Source organism: Caretta caretta, chromosome 3 (assembly GCF_965140235.1).
Source record: "Caretta caretta isolate rCarCar2 chromosome 3, rCarCar1.hap1, whole genome shotgun sequence".
Lineage (NCBI taxonomy): Eukaryota > Metazoa > Chordata > Testudines > Cheloniidae > Caretta > Caretta caretta.
The window spans coordinates 148,969,523-148,992,804 of record NC_134208.1 but is presented as its reverse complement, the minus strand read 5'-3'; the positions used below and the strand labels follow the sequence as shown (position 1 = coordinate 148,992,804).

At 46.5% G+C, this 23,282-nt stretch overlaps 1 protein-coding gene across 2 annotated transcripts in view; it reads left to right on the top strand.

Moving 5' to 3' along the window:
- Positions 1-19,663, top strand: part of LOC125633785 (epoxide hydrolase 1) — a 58,389-nt gene extending 38,726 nt beyond the window's left edge. The window contains exons 1-9 of one of the 2 annotated variants that reach the window (XM_048843548.2): positions 1,143-1,274; positions 4,875-5,085; positions 6,654-6,834; positions 7,706-7,933; positions 10,302-10,431; positions 14,141-14,355; positions 15,542-15,650; positions 15,984-16,109; positions 19,237-19,663. In XM_048843548.2, coding sequence (XP_048699505.1) covers positions 1,246-1,274; positions 4,875-5,085; positions 6,654-6,834; positions 7,706-7,933; positions 10,302-10,431; positions 14,141-14,355; positions 15,542-15,650; positions 15,984-16,109; positions 19,237-19,438 — 1,431 coding nt within the window. In that variant the 5' untranslated portion in view covers positions 1,143-1,245 and the 3' untranslated portion in view covers positions 19,439-19,663. Of the gene's footprint in view, positions 1-1,142; positions 1,275-4,874; positions 5,086-6,653; positions 6,835-7,705; positions 7,934-10,301; positions 10,432-14,140; positions 14,356-15,541; positions 15,651-15,983; positions 16,110-19,236 lie in introns of those variants that run through there. The other variant, XM_048843547.2, reaches the window with a different exon arrangement.
- Positions 19,664-23,282: the final 3,619 nt, after the last annotated feature.

The window sequence follows — 23,282 nt, the reverse complement described above, 5'->3', positions numbered from 1 at the left end:
GGTGCAGGCTGCCCTGAAAATGCAAAGAGACTCTCAGCAAATGGGTCTTCAGCACCAAGGATCTCAAAGATTCATAGATTCATAGATTCATAGATATTTAGGCCAGAAGGGACCATTATGATCATCTAGTCTGACCTCCTGCACAATGCAGGCCACAGAATTTCACCCACCACTCCTAAAAAAGACCTCACATCTATATCTGTGCTATTGAAGTCCCCAAATTGTAGTTTGAAGACCTCAAGGAGCAGAGAATCCTCCAGCAAGTGACCCGTGCCCCATGCTACAGAGGAAGGCGAAAAACCTCCAGGGCCTTCCAATCTGCCCTGGAGGAAAATTCCTTCCCGACCCCAAATATGGCGATCAGCTAAACCCTGAGCATATGGGCAAGATTCATCAGCCAGATACTACAGAAAATTCCTTCCCGGGTAACTTGGATCTTACCCCATCTAAAAACCCATCACAGGCCATTGGGCCTATTTACCATGAATATTTAATTACCAAAACCATGTTATCCCATCATACCATCTCCTCCATAAACTTATCGAGTTTAATCTTAAAGCAAGATAGATCTTTTGTCCCCACTACTTCCCTCGGAAGGCTATTCCAAAACTTCACTCCTCTGATGGTTAGAAAGATTGTTGTTTTTCTAAAAAAAAACATGCTCTAGTTCAAACAGGAATTATTTCAGGGAAGGTCTTTGGCCTGTTACACAGCAGGTCAGACTAGATGATCACAATGGTTTCTTCTGGCCTTGAAATCTATGAATTATTCCATTTCACCTGGAACACCGCATAGACAGAGGAAGTTTCTTCCCCCATCACTGAAATACCAGCATCTCATGGGTGAAATACAGCAGCCATTCTGCACTAATGGTACTACAAGGCAGTTTAGGACAGGAAGTGAAGGAGAATCCTTTATCCAAATGAGACTGCAATGGAATGTTAGGGAGGCAAAATATGATTCCCTAGGCTAGAATGCAGCTAAAACACCCTGATGCTTAGGACAGGGCCTCACTTTTTTGTCTCATCCAAAACTATAGGTGAATTGGAGAGGTGCCCAGGTGATTGGGCCATTTGCAATTCCACATGAAGGCAGCAGGTGGCACTAGCAGGCTATATATAGGTAGTTTGCATCCTCACTGAGAAAGCAGAGAAGGCGGTAGCTGCGGTTGGGGCGTGAGAGTTTCTAAGTCCAGCACTAGAGTTGGGCAGAGCTGAACTGCAAGTCACAGGCACTTGTACAGACATGTGGCAGCAAATCCTTCAGAGTGTCCGGTGAGTGCAGCAGGAGAGCCCTTTGGGGGCGAGTGCTATGGGGTTGTGCTGTTTGTCATCCAGAATCATGGCAGAGGGGTGAAGTCAAACAGGGCCCTTGGTCCAAGCTCCAGCACTAATCTAATGCTGGGAACAGAACACTACCCAGTGTAGCCATTCCATTCGGAAGCGTCACCTGGGAGTGGCTGCCTATGCACTCCCTGGACTGAGAACGCTTTGCTAGTGAACACTGCCTTGAGGCAGTCAAGGGGCTGCTGATCTGAGCCACTTGATGCGGATTAGCAGGGTTAAAGCTGCTCAGCCCTAAATTGGTGCCATAACCTGCCATGATACTCTGTGTTTCAGGCCTCCAGGCAGTTAAACCTCTGGGATTTAAGTGCACGGGGATTCGATTACCTGTTGCGTAAACTGCTCAGCGCCCGGAAAGCACCATGAAGGGGGCAGCTTAGGCTTTTTGTTCTCAGGAGCCCTGCTCCCTCTTGGCAGGCAGAACTGGCAGGAGCCTCCTGCTCAGCAACTTGACTGGGGCTGTTTCAGAGAATGCTGCCCCGTTTCAGTCGCGGGGTCTCCAGTAACTAAGGGTGCCATCCATCTTGGTTTTCCCAGGATCATCCCTTTTTTGAGGTAGCTGTCTGGGGAAATCTGTCAGGGTGCTCAGGACACACTGCCAGCTGGCCAGTTTTATTGGCTCAGGATCAGCAAGATCTCCCATTTTTTTTGCACCTCAGAGGTGGCAACCCAAGCCCTGCAGGAGCTGCTTCTGTTCCAGATCATGTGGGTGGAGTGGGAGCAAATGCTGCTGTCTCCCCCTTTTTCACTGCCCTGGCTAGACACAGGGCAGCCCCTCACACTCTTTGTGTCCCCACAAATCTCCTTTCCTGACCCTCCTAACTTCCTCCATGCCAAGTCTAGACACAGTCACTATTTCCACAACTGGCAGAAGAGCTGGAGCAAGGCTTGGAGACTACATAGCTGAGGGATGATTGAATGGCTTTAAATGATACCTCATATTTGCTAGTGCCTGCCCTGATTACGTGACACTTTCCTAGATAGCCTGAGTTTACAGCACCATCTTGCAACATGATATAGGGCCAGTGTCATGGTGAGTATGGGCCCTAGAGAGTGACAGCCCTGGGGAAGGAATGGGGGCACCAGACAGAGATGGCCCTTGTCACGCTGTCTGGAGTGGCCAACCTCAGGGCAGACTGTCAAAACCAGGTAGACACCCCAAACTGGTGGTATGTTCTGTAATTAGATTTCACCAACCGAGTAACCAATGTGAACTCCTAGATCACTATACCAGTCTTACTGGGCTCGCCAGTCTATCTTGCCACCCAGGCAAGCTAGACTTAGTGATAAATGGTCAGTTACATCAAAAATCACAAAATATTAAGGTTGTTTCCAGAGCCCAAAGACCAGTCACTTACCCCAGATCGATCTGTACCTTAGAACTCTCACCAAAGACAACTCCTGTAGCAAATCCTGTAATAAACTAACTAAAGGTTTATTCACTGGGAAAAAGAAATGAGTTATTTACAGGCTAAAGCAAGCAAGCATATATACACCGATGAATTTCAATCTGTGATTCAAAAGGTGACAGATATAATCTATCAGCATTGAATCTCTTTTTAGGGGTTAACCCAGGTTGACCCTGGGAATCTCTGCTTTTTGTTTCTTAGCTCCAGCCCTGTGAGAATCCAAATAGCAAAGAGATGAAAATTCTTCATTTTAGCTAATTTTATTTCCCTCTTCCAGCATCTAAACCGATAGGACGAGGCCTTCTGTACATACTTGCCCATGGGTGGATGGGGTAATCAGCAAAGCTTTTTTCTTACAATAGCTCACTTAATTTTGATAGTCCTCCTGGATAGGCAGGGGGAGCCACTTTACTGTCTAGTTCACAAGTTCAGAGCAGGCATTTTTGCAATTATAAAACAAACTTATATTTTACCTTGTAGTATGGCGTACAGACATTACAAGTGAGATTAATGCATGCAGCAACTTACAAGCATTTAATAGAGTCTAAATACTAAATGCCTTCTTATAAGACTAATACATATTCTGAACAAAACTAACATAAAGGTGAACTGGTTTGGTTTCCAGCTATGAGTTTGTCAGTTCTTAGCTAATGCCTACAACCTTGGCAAGAGCTGCCACTTGGTCTACCAGCGTCAACAGCCCTGCAGATCTTTGCTTCTGTGGAGAAACCAAGGCCTCAGGTCCAGTGGTGACCTAGAGGATGTTCAAACCTGTGATGAAACCATGTGGAAGGCCCTGCAGAGTGGAGTTGGGGGAAATTGTCTCAATGCTCCTGTGCTGACGCTTCCTTCCAGAGGTTGACGGCCATTGTCTTCCCTTACCCCAGAGTCCACTCTTGCTGTGCATTGGGAAACTCCACCCTCCTCCCCCATCACTATTCGGCACTGGTGAGGCCACACCTGGAGTACTGTGTTCAGTTTTGGTCCCCATACTACGGAAGGGATGTGGACAAATTGGAGAGAGTCCAGCGGAGGGCAACGAAAATGATTAGGGGGCTGGGGCACCTGACTTATGAGGAGAGGCTGTGGGAACTGAGGTTATTTAGTCTGGAGAAGAGGGAGGGGGGATTTGATAGCAGCATTCAACTACCTGAAGGGGGGTTCCAAAGAGGATGGAGTTAGGCTGTTCTCAGTGGTGGCGGATGACAGAACAAGGAGCAATGGTCTCAAGTTGCAGTGTGGGAGGTCTAGTTTGGATATTAGGAAACACTGTTTCACTAGGAGGGTGGTGAAGCTCTGGAATGGGTTACCTAGGGAGGTGGTGGAATCTCCATCCTTAGAGGTTTTTAAGACCTGGCTTGACAAAGCCTTGGCTGAGATGATTTAGTTGGTGTTGGTCCTGCTTTGAGCAGGAGATTGAACTAGATGACCTCCTGAGGTCTCTTCCAACCCTAATCTTCTATGATTCTATGATCACACTCCCATGCATGGCAGTGACACAAATCCAGCTCTTTATTGGATGAGCTGACTTGGCTACCTTGAGATATACATGTGTGCTCCCCTCCCCCACTGCAGTGCTAATGTATATCTGAACATTAGGCCTCCCAGTGTCCCCCGTGGCCAGTTCCCCAGTCTGTGCAGATATTTTTTCTGCTGTTAAGAATATGGGATTGCTGGTCACCACAAGGAGAGGGCCTAGGTAGCCTTGTGACCAGTGTCCAGGCAGGTGGTGATCCAGGCTCCTCAACCCATGTTTCATTAGTTACAGGTGTGGTATCTTGATGGCCTGTTGGAGAGCTGGTGGGGGAGGTCTGTGGAAGCCTAGAACCTTCTCTCCAGCTGGTGCAGTTCTGTTCAGCTCTTGTTGAAATTGTTGTTCTGTTTCTAACCTGCTTCCAGGCACTTAGGCCGACATCTTCAGAGCTGGTCACTTATTCTGAGTGTCCCCAACTTGAGAGGGCCTGATCTCCTGAGGTGAGGGAACTCATGGCTCCTGTTGACTTCATAGGAGTTGTGGGTGCTTATCCTCTCCCAAACTCACCATGTATGTATACGGGTCTTGGTGCAGTCTCAGTGTCTTGAAGCTTTTGTTCCTGAATCTGAGCATCTTGTGTCTTCCTAGGTCCTTTAAATATCCCTGGAGGAGTGTAATTCTGGCCCCTGCTGCTCTGGGAGCTGGAGGGCTCCTGGTTTATTGGCTCCTGTCTAGACGGAAGATCAAGACTCTAGAAATGGGAGATGGATGGTGGGGCTCAGGCAAGAGGCCGCCAAGAGAGAAAGAAGATGAGAGAATACGATCCTTCCAAATTGAAACCTCTGACAGGGAAATTCAGGTATCACTGACTGAGAATAGGGAACTGGGAGAAGTATCCAGGGAGGGGAAGCTGGTGGGGAATAGAAAGCAGAGTGAGAGGTAGAGTTAGCCAGTCAGATCCATCTAACTGCTTCAAGGTGATGTCCTAGTGACCTTAGCGTTGTACTTGAATACACCAGCACAGCTGTCTGGCACTGTGGGACAATGTACTGGCTATCCATCCCTCCACACGTGAGTTCTAGTCCAAATTAGATCACAAAATAACCGAGTTTTCTGAGCCCCAGTCTAAGGGAAGTTTATCAAAATCTCCACAGAGGTCAAGACAGTTTCTGCTGAGAGGCCTACGTCTGGAACAGCAGAAGCTGCTGGTGGAGACTGAGATGCACTGAATGGTAGAGCTGTCTGTATTGGTTTAGGAATAGCAAGGGGCTGCAGGTCAGGATTGAGGGCATCAGTTGAGCTGTGTGTGGGGAATCCAGGGCTGGAATAGCAGGAGGGCTGCAGGTCAGGGGTTAAGGGCGCTGGCAGAGCAGTGTGTGGGGAGCCCAGGGCTGGAAATAGCAGGGAGGCTGCAGGTCAGAGTGCGGGGCACTGGCAGAACTATTATGGGAAAGTGCAGACTATGCCTACCACTAAGATTCTAATTTACTAGCAGTGGGCAGGGCAGGTAACTAGGATTGAGCAATAGAGACTTTCACCTTTAGGTCACCAGTTCCATTCCAGTCCCTGTCAGTAGTGACTGAAAGCTGCTGTTATTTGATTTGATTGAGGAGCTGCTCATGTTGGGTGGCCAGATCACAAAACCACCCTGCCTCTGGCACCAGTTATCTCTGTTGTTTGGTGTCTCTGCTCAGGCTTCAAGGCCTGAATAGCACTGTCTCTCCAGGGCAGGGGTGAGGCACACTTGCTGGGGCAGTATGGGGTTCCATGCCAGATCCATATTACGAATAAAAAGATGCCTTCAGCTCCCAGGGCTCATAATCCAGCACCATGGTAAAAAGATAGGGTTAAACCCAGGTGTTGGCAAAACAGTTCCTTTCACCAAGCAGGATGCTTTAGGCTCTCTAGGAGAATGCTGATAGACTAGAACCTGGCACTTCCATGCAGCAGGCCCTTCTACCCACCTTTCCTCCAAGGAGCTCAAAACCCTTTGCAGTCATTAACAGCCTCCCAGTCCCTAATCTGCATTATGTCAGTAGGATTACCTCACTGTATAGACAGGGAAACTGAGACAGAGAAGGGAAGTGATTTCACCAAGGTCACATAGCAAGTCAGAGGCAGAGCCAGGAGTAGAACCAAGGAGTTCTGTCCCTAGTTCCTGGTTCTAACCAATAACATACAAAACATATTTTCACCATGTACCTAATCCAGGAGGCCCGGTGTGGCATGTGGCTGCCTGAACGGTGCCCTTTGGGTCCCAGATAATGATATAGAAAGCAGAGCTGCCTCCTTAAGGCCCTGGGCAGGTAGGAGACTTTATCCTTGGCTCCCCTGTTAGAACAATTCCTCCAGCGGGTAATGGGAACTGAGAGCAGCCCCTGTGAGCCTGGCCTGGGATGGAGCAGTGTGGGAACTCTCCCTCTGCAGGAACTGCACCAGCGCCTGGACCAGGCTCGCTACACACCGCCACTGGAGGGAGTTGCCTTCCAGTATGGTTTCAACTCCACCTACCTGCAGAGAGTTGTTGCTTATTGGAGGAACCAGTTCAACTGGCAGAAGCAGCTGGAAATTGTGAACCAATATCCACATTTTAAAACAACCATTGAAGGTGAGTCTCAGCTGCCCCTGAATGCTCCCTTTGCCTCCTCCAGAGGTCCTGGTGCCTCTTCCTCCATGGAGCACCCACCTATTGCTCCCCTAGCGGCCCTGGTGCTCCTAACAAGTTCCCTCTATTTTCTTTGTCTAGCTGCCCCATTGTCCTGTCCCCTCACTCATGAATCACCCCTCCATTTCTTTCCCATCCCTAGCACTCCATCCTTGGAGCTCCCACAATTCTCTGAGATCCCCCACTTCACTTAGAATCATAGAATATCAAGGTTGGAAGGGACCTCAGGAGGTCATCTAGTCCAACCCCCTCCTCAAAGCAGGACCAATCCCCAATTTTTGCCCCAGATCCCTAAATGGCCCCCTCAAGGATTGAACTCACAACCCTGGGTTTAGCAGGCCAATGCTCAAACCACTGAGCTATCCCTCCCCCCATCTTCCTCTCATCTGCCCTCCTATGCAGGTTTCTCTGGAACCCGAGACTAGGCTGCTTGTTCCATGCAGAGCTCAGCATTGCAGTGAGATATAGTAAAGCAGGCAGAGGTATCCAAGGCATCCATTGTCTGCTAGGGTCACCACCTCACAGGAATCAGCTTCAGGAGAACAAATTTAGGACTCCTTTCCCAAGAGACGTAGTTGCTGGGGTCTGGGCCTCTCTCACTGTGGCGTTATTCCTCATCCACAAAGGAGCAAACATAAATCCAAAGGGGTAGAGGGCACCCAGCTCCAGCTGAGCACCTTCCTCTCTCTGCTGTGGTTTTCTGTGTGGCCCTGCCGTGAACACTGGCTAGGAATTTCCGTCTCTCCTTTAGGGTCTAGGCCAGGCGCTGAGAAGCAATTGGAGCCTTAACTTTTTTCTCTTGGGTTTGTGGCAGGGATTGAAGTCCATTTTGTCCATGTGAAGCCCCCTGGCATCCCCAAGGGTCAGGCAGCCAGGCCTTTGTTGATGGTGCATGGCTGGCCTGGCTCCTTCTATGAGTTCTATAAGATCATCCCACTGCTCACTGACCCAGCTGGGCACGGCCTGAATGAAGATGTGGTGTTTGAGGTCATCTGCCCATCCATCCCAGGCTATGGCTTCTCCGAGGCACCTCACCAACGAGGTGAGTGATGGGCAGGAGGGAGTTAATTAGAATCCCAGTGCTTTCTGGAATAGCATCTGGGAGACATCCCTGGAACCATGGATTAATTTCTGAACACTGGGAGTTGGGTTCTCCACCTGCTCTTTTAATAAAGCAAATCTGGTGGTGGATTGATGGCCCTAGAGCAGGGGTGGGCAAACTTTTTGGCCCAAGGGCCACATCGCCGTTATGAAACTCTATGGAGGGCTGGGTAGGGAAGGCTGTGCCTCTCCAAATGGCCTGGCCCCCGCCTCCTCCCACTTCCCACCCCCTGACTGCCCCCCTCAGAACCCCTGACCCATCCAACCCCCCCTGTTCCTTGTCCCCTGACTCCCCCCTCCCAAGACCCCCCGACCCTAACCGCCCCCCTGGGACCCCACCCCCTATCCAGCCCTCACTGCTGCCTGTCTCCTGACTGCCCCAACCCCTATCCACACCCCTGACCCCTGACAGGCCCCCGGGGATTCCCACACCTATCCAACCTCCCCTGTTCCCCATCCCCTGACTGGCCCCCGGAACCCCTTGCCCCTTATCCAAACCCACCTCCTGCCCGCTCCCTCACCGTGCTGCTCAGAGCGGAAGGAGTTCGCAGCCCCACCGCCTGGCCAGAACCAGCCACGCCGCCTGCACTGCCCGGCTGGAGCGGCAGGCCAGAGCGTTGGCAGCGCACTGAGGCTGCAGGGGAGGGGGAACAGCACGGGAGGGGCCGGGGGCTAGCCTCCCCAGCTGGGAGCTCAGGGGCCGGATGTGGCCTGTGGGCCGCAGTTTGCCCACCTCTGCCCTAGATACTGGTATCCACAGAACAGGTACAGCAGGGGCAAGGCCAGGGCAGACTTCTCTCAGCCTGCCTCACCTGACCTCTAGGGATCACACCTAAATAAGAAAGGGCAATTCATGCTCCAGAAACCGGTCAGTCCTTGGTGTCTCTGCTGGGCTGGAGGGGAGGGGCATTTATGATGATGTTTGTGTTGTTGACGTGTCCAATGGGAACTGGACTCAGACTTACTCACACAATCCACTAAATGTCCTGAAAGTTAAAGTCTTTGTGTCCTATTCCTGTGAGTCAGGTAATTATTGCCTTGGTAAAAGGCTCCATATCTCATTTTCTACACACATACCCCAAGACAGCCAGTCTCCCCAGTCTTGGGCTGAAGTGGAACCAGTGCCCCATAGACAATAGGATCCATAGTCCATTTACCACTTCCCTGAGACCCCCCCACACACACACCAATCCCCCCAGCCTGGAACCAGAGAGGAACCAGGGTCCTAGAGGTGAAAGACTCTGTATCCTAGTCTGTGACCCCCCCAAGCCAGCAAGTCTTCTCCTGTGCCAGCTCTTTCTGATGTATGACGCACAATAGGTGAACACCATGCTGTACAATGGGGTGATGTATACCTAACAGATCCCTTTCCCAAAGGAATAGGGGTGCAATAGAACATGGGGCAATATGAGGTGGGTAGTCATTAGAGCCAGGTCACTTCATGGACTGGGGTGGGTGTTTTCCAGTGGTTGTTGGAGAAGATAAGGGAGGGCGCTGGGAACCTTAACTGGGAGGCTGTTACAGGCCCATAGTGTGTCCTGGGAGAAGATGCAGGATGAGTGAAGGAGGCAACGGGAGCAGAGATTAGGGAGTGGAAGAAGGGGAAATGAGGAGGGTGGGACTGGAGACTGCAAAGCTTTAAATGGGAAGAGCAAGGATGTGAACTTGATGCCGGAGATTAAGTGGGAGCCAGTGAAGGGATTTGAGCATGGAGGGTGCAGGTATGGGGAGAAAGATTAATTTAGATGAACTGCAAGGTGGAGAAGGCACAAGTGAAGAGGGAGGGAGAGTCTGTGCCCTATGTTGTATCTGGGAAAGCACCCTGCACTCTTACAGTGCTTCTTAAGGATGATCCAAGCTGTCTACAGTCTGGGACCCGACCTCTCCATACTAGGATGCAGGCAGCTGGTATCTGCTTCATTCTAGGCTCCTGGTGCTTTCAGTGCTTGTCTTCTCCATGGGACACTGAAATGACTGCAATGCACTCATTTCTTGGCCTTTTAACCCCAGTGTGCTAACTGCTTTGTGATAATGGATCAGCTCCATCTGCCAGAGAAGAGTTAGTCTTTTGCAGTGATATTGGGAAAGTCCATGGGGCTGAGGTCACAAAGCTCTAGGGGTGGGTGTGGAGATTTGGAATGTAGGGGATTGGAAGGTTTCCAGTTACCTCAAGTCTCCTTTCACTGTGATACAGAGGACCAGTACTAGGCAATACGCAACAGAACACTGACCTGCATCCCCTGTGGTATCAATGATTCCTCACTGAGTGGAGAACAGGTGTTTAATAATAGGTTTCTCCTTATGCACAGGTTTTGATACGCTGGCTGCTGCTCGGATATTTCACAAGCTGATGCAGAGACTGGGCTTCCAGGAGTTCTATGTACAGGGGGGAGATTGGGGCTCTCAGATCACCATAAACATGGCCCAGATGCTGCCAAAGTGAGTAGCAAAGGGGGTTAGGAGAGGGATAGTTGTCTGTTCTGGTTCCTATGACACACCCTGCCCTCCCCCTTGTACTCAGGACACACTGTTGCCAACTCTTGTAGTTTTATCCCCAGTCTTGTGATATGTGGAGTCTTGCTCCCCAGCTCCTGGAGTCATGTGGCTACATAAGAATCTCATCATTCATTTAAAAAATAAAATAATATTTCTCATCCTTGTAGTTGGAGAGAACTGAAAAATATGAACCCTAAATGCTTAAAAATCAAAAGGAAAATGGAAAGAACCAATAATGTACTGATTTTTTAAAAAACACATCCCAGCAAGCAGTCAGGCAACTCATCTGGAGCCTCTGCAAGCTGCACCCTTGTATTAAGGATTCAGATGCTTGCCATCTTCTCCAATGGATAGGGATTAATATCATTCCTCGGACTCCTGCCAAGTTATCTGTGAAGCCCTTGTTTGAACAGCCCTAGCCCAGAGAACCTTTACCAAAATATAGCTGACAAGCAGTCTCTAGGTGAGCAGGAGTCAGGAGGTTTCTGAAACTATTTCTCTTGACTTTTCTGCATCGCTGCTAGGCAGTAGTCTGGATTCTAGAGCAAGAAGCAAAGCTACGATCCCATAAGGGGTTCTAAACTTTCCTTAGATAGAGTTACTCCAATTAGTAGAGAGATCCTAGGATATAAGCTGACCCAGAAACAAGCCCCATAACTGGAGCCTGTGAAGCTGATTGAGAATTGGTCCCTGTCCCCTTTGCATTTGTAGAGTTGTTTAATCTTGGGTAAAGCACTCTTCTTTCCTCTGATTTGTCCATACTTTTTCCTATGTATGGTGACAGGTTTCAGAGTGGTAGCCGTATTAGTCTGTGTCAGCAAAAAGAATGAGGAGTACTTGTGGCACCTTAGAGACTAACACATTTATTTGGTTAAACATATATAAGTTTTCGCGGGCTAAAACCCACTTCATCAGATGCATGCAGTGGAAAATACAGTAGGAAGATATATATATATGTACACAGAGAACATGAAAAAATGGGGGTTGACATACCAACTATATCATTTTTTCAGGTTCTCTGTGTACACATCTCTTCCTACTGTATTTTCCACCGCATGCATCCGATGAAGTGGGTTTTAGCCCACGAAAGCTTATGCCCAAATAAATTTGTTAGTCTCTAAGGTGCCACAAGTACTCCTCGTTCTTTTTCCTATGTATGTTGTTGTCACTTGGACTCTCTCCAGAGTTAATGTCCTTTTTAAAAAAAGAAATAGCATAGATCCAAAATTTTTTAATGGCCATTAATGTTGAGTGTCCCAGTTTTTGGAAACCTCAAGTTTGGCACCCAAAATTAGTGGCCATTTTTAAAAAATGTTTGCCACAGTGAGTGCCCAAGCTGAATGTAAGGCTACAGCTCTGGCTTCACAGCTGATCTACACAGCCACCCTGATAATATAAACCAGTACAGGCAACAATGCATAGCTGACTCCTGTTGAGTTTATCCTGCACTCTACCCCCAAAACCAGATAATTCTTGGGGCTGCCTTTCCGCTGCCTAGCTCTTCTTTTCCATTCTAGCTTTGTGCATTGGATTATCCCCTCTTATGTATCCCCCCACCTCTTTGCATTCATCTTTATTCATTCCCGTTTCATAGATCTCAGCCTATTTCTCAAGCTTGTTCTATTGCATTCATATTTCAGCGGTATCTAAAGTATTTGTGATCACTCCCAGCTTTGAGTCAGCTGTGAATGTGAACTGTGCCCTCTCCATCCCATCCTCCAAAGAAGCCTTAAGGCTTAGAATAGACCCACCCGGTGATCTCTCTTCCAAATCAGAAATGAGAAGTAATGAGGAGATTCAAATCTGGTTGGGGAACCTTTGAGAGGCTAAATGGTAGCATGAGATATAAATTCCTTCCTTGCCTAAAATGCAGGCCTAGAACATCTGGGTGGAGGAGAAACATGAGGCTGCTCTTAGATGATAAAGTTAAATGTTAGGCTATGACTACACTGCGTACCTTACAGCGACACAGCTGTGCTGCTATAAGGACTCCAATGGAGCTGCTCTTTGCCAGCAGGAGAGAGTTCTCCTGCTGGCAAAATAAAACCACACCCCTGACCAATAAAAGTTTTACTGACAAAAGTGCAGTGTAGACATAGCCTTAGACAGTGAGTTGTTGTAAAGCATGTGCTCCATGTTAGCTCCCTAGGTGTGTTATACCAATAAAATAAAAACCAGCAGGATCTTATTAAAAGGGGAAAAGGCAAAATGCCACATTTATTGTGAATACAGAAAGAATCATAGTAAGCAGTTAGTTATAGCTATAACATTTCATTCAATCTCATATTTATTCACACACACACAGGTTCTGCAAGGTTGTTATTATAGTTACCAGCCTTAGAGTTGTTCATGCCAAGCCCCTGGCCAGGTGGCCTGGACATGAGGAGGGAGCAGGGCCTTGTCAGATGCTCATCTGATGCTCCTGGAAGTTGGTTTGCAGAATCAGACCCCAAAGTTCTCACTTTCTAGAGTCCATTTTTATAGGAATTTCTTCCTATGCCAGTCTATGGGAATTGCTTCATCATGCTGTTGCTGAATCAATCAGCAGATGGCACATTCCTGACGGCTCTATGCTGCCAGATGTTATCTTGTTCTTTGGTTCTCCCATCCTTGAGGCTGTTGGGTGGATTCCAGTCTGCCCTCCGGGGGTCCTCTGGTTATTTCCACTTGACACCTTCTTTAGCCGATGGACACTGGATTCTTAGGCTGGCACCTCCCTGATCATTCAGTTATTATCCACACCAAGCATCCATCCACGTACATCCTCTATCTCTATTTTAATCATAATTGTTAACAAAGCGAGATGAATACAACAAAAGGGTGGGGAGTCTCTGGGTTCTGTTTCTGTTGTTACAGAGTATTGCTTTGAGTCTCTCTCTCTGTGAATAGTTGTTGTTACAAAGAATTGCTTTGAGAACAGACTCTGTCTTAGAATGTACTAACACAATTAGCAGCTTGCAAGTTTCACACAGAGAGGGAGAGAAACAGTACCAAAAACCAAGAGACCTCTTAATTAGTAATGCCCTGGAATTTAAACTATGGGGAATCAAACTCATTTGTGATTTTAATACAGAACTTCTTTAATATGATCCAACAGGTGAAAGGAGACCAAATCAAGGGGGAAGATGCTAAAGGAGTTAGTCATCATGGCCAGGATCCTTAAAAGTATTGAGACGCCCATTGATTTCAATGGGAAGTCTCAGGGAGCTTTAGGGTCATGTGTGGTTCACCACAGGCTTCTCAGCAAATGCACAATGAAGCCTTCATTACCTAGGGTTCAAAATGAGGCTCTTAGGAGAACAACCCAAGCCACAGTGATGGCTCTGCCATGCCAAGTCAAATGGGAGTCTAAGACTGCTGTAGTTATTCTGTCCTCTCCAGTGCAGCTGTGTTGGTGCTCGCATCAGCTGCGCTGTCTCTACACTATTTGCTACATGTCTTCACATAAGGGAATTGTGAATACACATGCCTGAAGAGCTATGTATGGTTAGGAGAGACATTCTTCCGGAAGTACCGATGGGCCTAGTGCAGTGTTGCTGTCCTAGCACAGCTCTGTATCTCAGAGGGAACCTGGAGACAAGATCCCTTTGTTCTGTTATTGTTAATCCATATTGCTGATTCTTATTTTATTCCTCAATACCATTGGTTCCAGGTCTGTGAAAGGGCTTCATCTGAATTTTGTCATCACCACCTCAAGAGGTTTGGGGAGGCTGGTGTCTTTACTGCTGGGGGCCTACGTGCCATGGCTGGTGGGCTTCACCAGGGAAGACTCCCGCCGCTTATACCCGTACTTGGAGAAGAACGTGTATGAACTTCTGCGGGAGACCGGGTATTTGCACATCCAGGCCACCAAGCCCGACACAGCAGGTAGAGTACAGTCTCCACATGGCTGGGGAGTTTGTATAATAGACACATGTGGTCCATGAGATACCTGTCACATCTGGACAAAGGCCTAGAATGTTTGAGGACCAATGTGGACTGAGCAAAGGACTAGGAACCAGAAACTCCAGAGTTCTAGTCAAGTTCTAACAAGGATTTATTACACATGGTTTTTGGCAAGTCACTGCATCTCCCTCTGACTGTTTCCTTAACTGTAAAATACTTCCCTACCCCACCAGGTGAACAGATAATATGCTATATAAATTCTGCATTTATTATATTTTGGTTCACAAAGCATGGGTAAGAAAAGGATAGTGGGGGCACAGCATTCTCACCCTTCCACCTTCATAAACACTGACTAAGGGCACTCTAGAACCTCCTGACCTCTTCCAGTCACACCCATTGTTTGGGAATGCAATCCCCACTTCCTGCCTCCTTTAAAGTGTAGTTCCTTTGGACACTTTCCCATCGTGCCATTACTGCCACCACCATGACTGTCCTAGTTCTCGGCTTCTCTCTGCATTAAAAAACTGGGGGGGGCGGGTCTGAGAATGACAATCTGGGCTCTGCCAGTACTAAATGTCCCAAACGGAATTGCACAAAGGTGGGTAGTATCCGAAGTCTCTGCTTGATCCCTATAGGAGACTTCCTGGAAGGGCAACAAAAATGATTAGGGGTCTGGAACACATGACTTATGAGGAGAGGCTGAGGGAACTGGGATTATTTAGTCTGCAGAAGAGAAGAATGAGGGGGGATTTGATAGCTGCTTTCAACTACCTGAGAGGTGGTTCCAGAGAGGATGGTTCTAGACTATTCTCAGTGGTAGAAGAGGACAGGACAAGGAGTAATGGTCTCAAGTTGCAGTGGGGGAGGTTTAGGTTGGATATTAGGAAAAACTTTTTCACTAGGAGGGTGGTGAAACACTGGAATGCGTTACCTAGGGAGGTGGTAGAATCTCCTTCCTTAGAAGTTTTTAAGGTCAGGCTTGACAAAGCCCTAGCTGGAATGATTTAATTGGGGATTGGTCCTGCTTTGAGCAGGGGGCTGGACTAGATGACCTCCTGAGGTCCCTTCCAACCCTGATATTCTATGATTCTAAGTCCAGTTTATCCTTAGTGGAGGTAATGCAGTGCCATGTGAACCTCAGAGCTGTTCTGTTGCTTTCCTGAATTAGGCTGTGGACTAAACGACTCCCCCGTGGGACTTGCTGCATACATTCTGGAGAAGTTCTCTACCTGGACCGATAGATCATTCCGGGACATGGACAATGGAGGTCTGGAGAGGTATGGAACAGTGGCATGTCAATGAATGGGTGTGAAGGAGAAATGCAACTAAAGAAAGGCTGCTCACAACAGTAGGGAGGTGAGACAATCCACCACTGAGATCAAATTTAAGTAGAGGGCAAGGGAACATACAATTCTAAACTGTGCAAATTGCCTTGTGTAATGGATTGGCTGCAGCACTACTGCACCAACACTCAGTGCTCTACAGCTTAGTTTAGGGCCAAGTGATGAGAGGAGAACAGATAGGCTGCCCACTCTTCAAGGCATGTACCTGATAATGTGCAGAAACTAGCCCCTGTGACAGTGATGCTTCTCTGATTTATCCCTCAATAGGAAATTCTCTCTGGATGACCTTTTGACCAATGTGATGATTTATTGGGTAACTTCGTCCATTGTGCCCTCAATGCGCTTCTACAAGGAGAATCTCTCCAAGAACCTCAACACCGCTCCCGCTGCCAGGTAAAGAAGGGGTGGGATGAGGTGCAGGCTAGACACCATTGCAGGCAATAAACAATCTAGGTACTTCTATGGCTCCATCATTATAGTAGCTGAGCTCCTCCTACATATTTCAAAAACAAATCAATCCAGATTCTTATAGTGGTACTATCACTGTAACAAAAAGGGTGTTTTTTCCCCAACCTGTTGGAGAAACAGCTTGATTATTTTTGGAATGTAGAGGTGAGTGGTGACGTGTAGAATTTCTTGAAGGAACATGAAGTAACAGCAATGAGTTTTGTATGTGATGTGTTCAAAACAGAGGCCCATAGTCATTCTTAGCTCTTCTGGGAGTGAGTTTAGTTTGAAGCTAGCTCCTGTGAGAGTTCTGTCTCCTGCACTCATGAGCCTCTCCCTTTTGGTCAACAGTTTCACTGAATTAATAAGTAATCACTTTTAGACAGACTACAACTAGGAGCCACAGATATAAGTAAAGAACACATGGAAGGAGAATTTAGAAAAGATATTACAAAGGGAGTGGTCCTCTAGGAGAGGTAGTAGTGTGTTAATGTATTTAAGCAAGTCATGGATCTGGATCTGGAATTTGGTATGGTGAACAAGTATTAGCTTTGGATTCGTAAAGAGCTGACTGCCACTGATAAGGCTAAGCAGGAGCACTTTGCTGACCGTGATTCCTCCCTTCCCACCCCAAGACTGGCTATCATTAGTTTCATGCACTATAGGGAAATCGAGAAAATTGTCCTTTAGAATGGAATTGATTCCTTTAGATTTGTATAGGGGAGTCTACATACAACAGCAACAGGGGCTTTAAAATGCAATCAGTTACTGAGAGGAGATGGGTCGATTGCATGGGAAGCTGTGGGCTCCTGCTATACAAATTTAAGTGTAGTAAGGTTAAACTGGTCTAGTCTACAGCATGCAAAGCTGTTCTAGAAGCTGTCTGTTTCTAGTACAACCCTGCTATTTAATGGAAGCATTTCAGAGCCTGAACGGCACATATCACTTCTCCAGCCTACGTAGTAAGCCAGAAGAAGGGAGGCACTCCCAGGAGGCAGCAGTACCTACGGCCATGACTCAATTTGCTATGCTGCTGCAGGCCCTACCACCAACTACAGCCAGCAGATTTGGAAAATATCAAAAGATATGTTAAATATTTCAAGCACCAGCATCCTAACAGTTATTAAACTTATGGTGCCTGGTATTGATGGTCTGGCCATTGAAGAAAGATATACTATATACAATGTGTGAAACTGTTCAAGGGTTTTAACCAAATACAAGAAAAATGTTGGAATTACAGAGAGTAAGGAGCATCACATGGGTAAAGAGATTCTGTGGTAGCTATGAGTTACCTAGCTAAACCAGTTCATTAAGGAATGCTGAACAAGGTAAACTGCCTGCTCTAATCAGTGACAGATAATTAGCTTAATGGTATTGTCCTTAGTGTATAACAAATGTAAGGTTCAATTTATACCATTGAATGATAAGACATTGAATAGTCAGCTCCATTTGGTTTATGTCAAGTTGCTTTAAAGATATGACAGCATGCATATAGAAAGGCAGAACTCACCAAACCAGGGTCACCAGGCCTGTCTGCTCACACTGGGCCAATCGGATTTATGATCTACAGGGTTGTTTTGTTTTGTTTTTTAAACACATAACTTATTTTAATTTGGCACTAGTCCAATTGAAATTGACCACAAGGCAGACATATAATAGTTAGTTACATTTCTACTACCCTTCAAATTTCCAGCTACAGAGAATCTAAATAGCTTTAACCTACTGGAGAGCTTAGCTTGGGTTCAAACAAGATTCTAAGCCAATCATTCCATTTGTCTTTGTGGATGGGTACAACACGGGGGACTGTTGGACAAAATTGTTAGCCAACAGTATGTATTTCTAAAAAGGATTTCTAGTATGTTAAAGTGAAGCAAATACTGTGCAGTGGTATGGACCAGAAGTAGCCACACTTAACTTGTTGATATCCAGTGCGGTATATCACTGGAACCCGCAAGTTGAGCCCAACACCTTGGCTGCTGGTGCTGTTGCATATTGCTCCCCCATCCATTCATCATGACGCCACTACCCTTTGGGAATTCCAGTGGATCAAGGAAAACGAATGTCTTCCCATCCACCAGAACCTTAACAAACATTCCTCACCCCTGCTCGCAGTCATGTAAGTCCTTTTGGACCCACATGTTTAACCTTCGCCAATGCAACTTCAACTCTGAAGAAGCTTGAAAGGCTGAATGGAGTTCACAAGAAGTCACAAAAACACACCTCATGAAAGACCTGATGCAGAAGATCCCTGGCTTTGATCTCCTGCGAAGTTCATGAGCAACCCTAAACCACATCTGCACAAACCATGGCGGATGAGGATACTTGCTGCACAAATTGGAAAATTAAAGACTCTTCAGTGTGCAACTGTGGTCACCCAGAACAGACCATGGAACATACAACTCAGTGCCCAATTCACAGATATGAAGAAGCTATCACAGCAACACTCTTGGCTTAACCATCTGAATGTAAAATGATAGTTGGTACTCTAAATATATATCAGCCATACAAAGAAGTATTAGTGAGCCATTTTTCCCAGTATGCTCTGTCTTGAAATATATTAAACTGCAATGTATGAACTCTTCTTCCTGGCACAGGTAGAGATAGCCAAGAACAAGATAACTGTTCTGCTGAGGTTTGAGACTAATATGCAAACTGGTTGAATTGTTGCAACAAACTGTGTACAGAATTCCAGTAACCTTGAACAACCAGTGCAGACTGCATGGGAAAAGTATTAGGGTACTCCTGATAAAAAATGAATTTGGAGAGTTTTCTGTCAGAGTAACATATAATGTATACATGCTACTCAGTAGTGAATATATATTTTCAGAACAGATTGCACTGTGGACTGTTTCCCACATCGATGGAGTAGTAATGATTTAACCCCTATCTTTCTGTATTTGTGCTGATTAATCTTGAACTAATACCTTTTATAATAGATCTGATTGAGCTTGATTATCTAATATTTTATTAAGAAAACCAAATGCTTTAAATAACATCTCCCTCCACAAATAATATGTACTGATTTAAAAAGCTCCTAACAGGATGGTTTTTTTTGTTTTTGTTTGTTTTTAAGGATTGGAGTGTATGTACCCACTGGCATTGCTGCTTTCCCCCAAGAGCTTGCACATAGCCCACGCTCCTGGGCACAGAAGTTGTTCAAGAACATAGTCGTCTACTCCTACATGCCACGTGGGGGGCATTTTGCTGCCTTTGAGGAACCAGAGCTCCTGGCACAGGATATCAGGCAGTTGGTCAGAAAGGTGGAGCATCTGTGAGTCATGAGCAAGTGGGGGGCAGTATGCACAGATAAATGGTAGCACATTGCTAGACCACCAGCCTGAGGTAATTATTAACTGTATTTCTAATTACACTTTATAAAGCCAAATATCTATTTGCTTGGTAGCCACAGATACCAGCCTAAAACAAAATGCCAGATGGTTAAAAATCAATTTCTAGAGCTTTTAATTTAAAAATAACCATTAAATTCTCACTGAAAGTTAGGAGTATTTTGTCCTATTTCATTCTAGGAGCATGTTAGAGGGAAAACTCCTGCTGTATCTGGGGAATGGGTGGTTGCTGTTTAATGTGTGACAACATTGCACTGCACTTTAGCTTTTTAAGGATAAAATAGCCACCTATTTCTGAGCAAGGGCAGCAGGTTCCAGAGAAAAGCCCATCCAAGTTGTCTTCATCTCTAGAGTGACTTGACCTGGGTTCAGTAGCTGAGGTGGAAGTGACAGGTATGAAGGTCTTCCTCTTCCAGGCATGTGTATCCAAGACCCTCCTCCTGGATGGCTACAGAGCATCATATGGCAAACAGTGCCACAAAATCTAGAGAGTACAGTATGTTAGAATGCACCATTCAACCACAAGCTCTGGATAGCCCTGTGCAAGGCAGCTTTCCCACTTTGTTTTCAGGAATTGTGCCTCACTATAGATCAGTGCATTTGTTGTATGTTACAGCACTGACCACTGAGTCTCTCTACAACAGTTGGGGCACTCATCCAGGATATGGGAGACCCAGCTTCAATTCCCTCCTCTGCCTGATGTGAAGACCAGATTTGAACAGGGGCCTCCCACCTCTCAGAAGAGTGCTCTATACACACACATTCTTACTCATTGGCCCACTGTATATTTAATTATTTACACCTAGTGAACAGCTTCAACAGGAGTGACAGAGAGCCCTACACTAGAACATCCCCTAGAGTCCTAGACCACTGGTTAGAGCACTCTTGAGGGAAGTGGGAGACCCAGTTCAAATCCTATTCCACATCAGGCAGAGGGGGATACTGAACCCAGGCTTCTCACATGGCAGTGGTCCCCAAATTTTTCAGGGTCATTCCCCCCTTTCCAGAGTTGGGGCCATAGCTCCTGGGGGAGGGGGTAAAGAGGCCAGGGCTGGGGGCAGGAGCAGAGCTGTAGCCTGGGGCCAAGAGTAGAGTCACAGCAGGGCTATGGCCAGGGGCTGAGGCCAGGTCCATGGCTAGACTGGAGCAGAGCTCGGAGCGGGTCTGCGTGAGACTCCCTCCCCGCCTCCCCTCTGAGGGGAGGGTGTAGCAGGGCCCAAGCCAGCCAATATTCCTCTGTGTCCCCCTAAAGAAGTGCACCCCACAGTTGGGAACCTGTGTCAGATAGGATGTGGTAGACCTAACCACTGGGCTAAAGGGAGGCCACCTCTGCCTCCTATCTAGCCCCCGGCCATTTTTTGTGGAGTCAGGCCTGCTCCAAGAACACCTACTAAGTCAAAGTCCATAGCTGAGGTAGGTACCAATCACCAGGAATGAGGCAGAAGTGCACATACCCAAAAGTAGAAACTTAGCTGCCCTGGAGACTCATGGACATTTAGATGCCTCCAGAGTTAGGTAGCAGCTGAGCAGAGATTGAGGAGCTCAGTGCAGGGGTGCTGGAACAATTTGCTCCGCAAGCCCACTATACAAACTAAACCCTCTATAGGATGGAAATCACTTCAAGCCAGGGGGGTGCAACAGCACCCCCAGTTCCAGCACTTATGTCTCAGTGGTGACTAAAATGTTGGATTTAGGCACCACTCTGTTAGTGGATTTGGGCCTAAATGACTTTACCATTAAGAGTTAATCTATGTAAAGAGAACTTAATGAAGAGGCATTTGTACACCCCCAGGCCACACCCCAAAATTGGATAACAAGAGCCTAGCTGGTTGCATTGCAATAGGATCACGCAACCCAACGGCTTTAAAACTAGCTCAAGTGCTTTGGATCCAATAGAGTTCCCTTTCATAATGTACTAGATGAAGCCAGGTAGGTTTCTATTTCTCTCCCCTCTTATTCCAGGGTAGCTGTAACCCTTTCAAGTCTCTGCACAAGTCATCAAGGAACCAGGAGAGTTTTGCTGCTGAACAAGATCATAGAATTGTAGACCTGTAAGGGATCTTGAAGTCTAGTCCAGTCCCCTGCACTCAAGGCAGGACTAAGTATTATCTAGACCATCCCTGACAGGTGTTTGTCTAACCTTCTCTTAAGTCTCCAATGATGGAGATTCCACAACCTCCCTGGGCAATTTATTCCAGTGCTTAACTACCCTGACAGGAAGTTTTTCCTAATGTCCAACCTAAACTGCCCTTGCTGCAATTTAAGCCCATTCCTTCTTGTCCTATCCTCAGGTTAAGGAGCACAATTGTTCTCTCTCCTCCTTGTAACATCCTTTTTGTAATTGAAAACTTACATCCCCTCCCAGTCTTCTCCAGACTAAACAAACCCTTCCCCCCCCCCCCCAATCTTCCCTCATAGGTCATGTTTTCTAGACCTTTAATCATTTTTGTTGCTTTTTTGTGGACTTTCTCCAATTTGTCCATATCTTTTCTGAAGTGTGGTGGCCAGAACTGGATACGCTACTCGAGTTGAGGCCTAAACAGTGTGGAATAGAGCAGAAGAATTATTTCTCATGTCTTGCTTACAACACTCCTGCTAATACATATCAGCATACAGGTTTTTTTTTTGTTTTTTTGTTTTTTTTTGAGGGGGGGGGAGACCGCAAGTGTTATACTGTTAACTCATTTTTGTGATCCACCATGACCCCCAGATCCCTTTCTGTAGTACTCCAGCCAAGGCAGTTGTTCCCCCTTTTGTACACGTGCAACTGATTATTCCACTTAGGAAGGAACACTGTTCTTTGTGAATTTCATCCTATTTACTTCAGACCATTTTAATCCTATCCTCCAGAGCACTTGCAACACCTCCCAGCTTGGTATCATCCATGAATTTTATAAATGTACTCTCTATGCCATCATCTAAATCATTGATGAAGACAGTGAACAGAACCAGACCCAGAACTGATCCTTGCAGCAGGACTGTGAACCACTGGTAATTACTCTAAGAATGATTTTCCAACCAGTTATGCACCCACGTTATAGTAGCTCCATCTAGGTTGTATTTGCCTAGTTTGAGACACTCATGCAAGACAGTATCAAAAGCCTTACTAAAGTCAAGATATACCGCATCTACCGTCCCCCCCCCAACAAGCCTTGTTGCTTTGTTAAAAAAGCTATTAGGTTGGTTTGACACTATTTGTACTTGATAAATCCATGCTGTTACTTATCTTATAGGTGTTTGCAAACTGATTGTGGACTATCTGATTCCAGTCCTGACTATCCTTTTCCAGTCCTCTGGAATCTCACCCATCTTCCATGACCCCTCCTTATGCTCCTTGCTCAGAGGTCATATGCAAGGTATTACCCTATCCAGAGCACTTTACTGCCCCTACTTCCAGTTTCTCAGTAACTAGACTCAATTTTGTGCTGTTACCTTACAGAACTTGAATCTACGAAACCCATAGGTTAGGTATGGAAGTACTCCATCGCCTTTCAGCACAGATTAGGGAGAGATAGTGATAGGTATGCTAGTTCTGTAACAAAACTTAAAATGGGTAACAACTTATAGATTTGACAAACTGATTGTATATAGGGGAAGAACAGCATAAATCAAGTAAAAAACTCCTGTACCTTTATAAACTCCGAGCCTTCTACTAATTAGGGGCAGGAAGGGCTATAAAGTGAAATCCACAAGCCTGAAGACATTTCTAGTTTAAACTAGGGCATCAGATACTGTGCAGTTTAAGAGATTAGTGAAGAGCCTCAGCCATTCA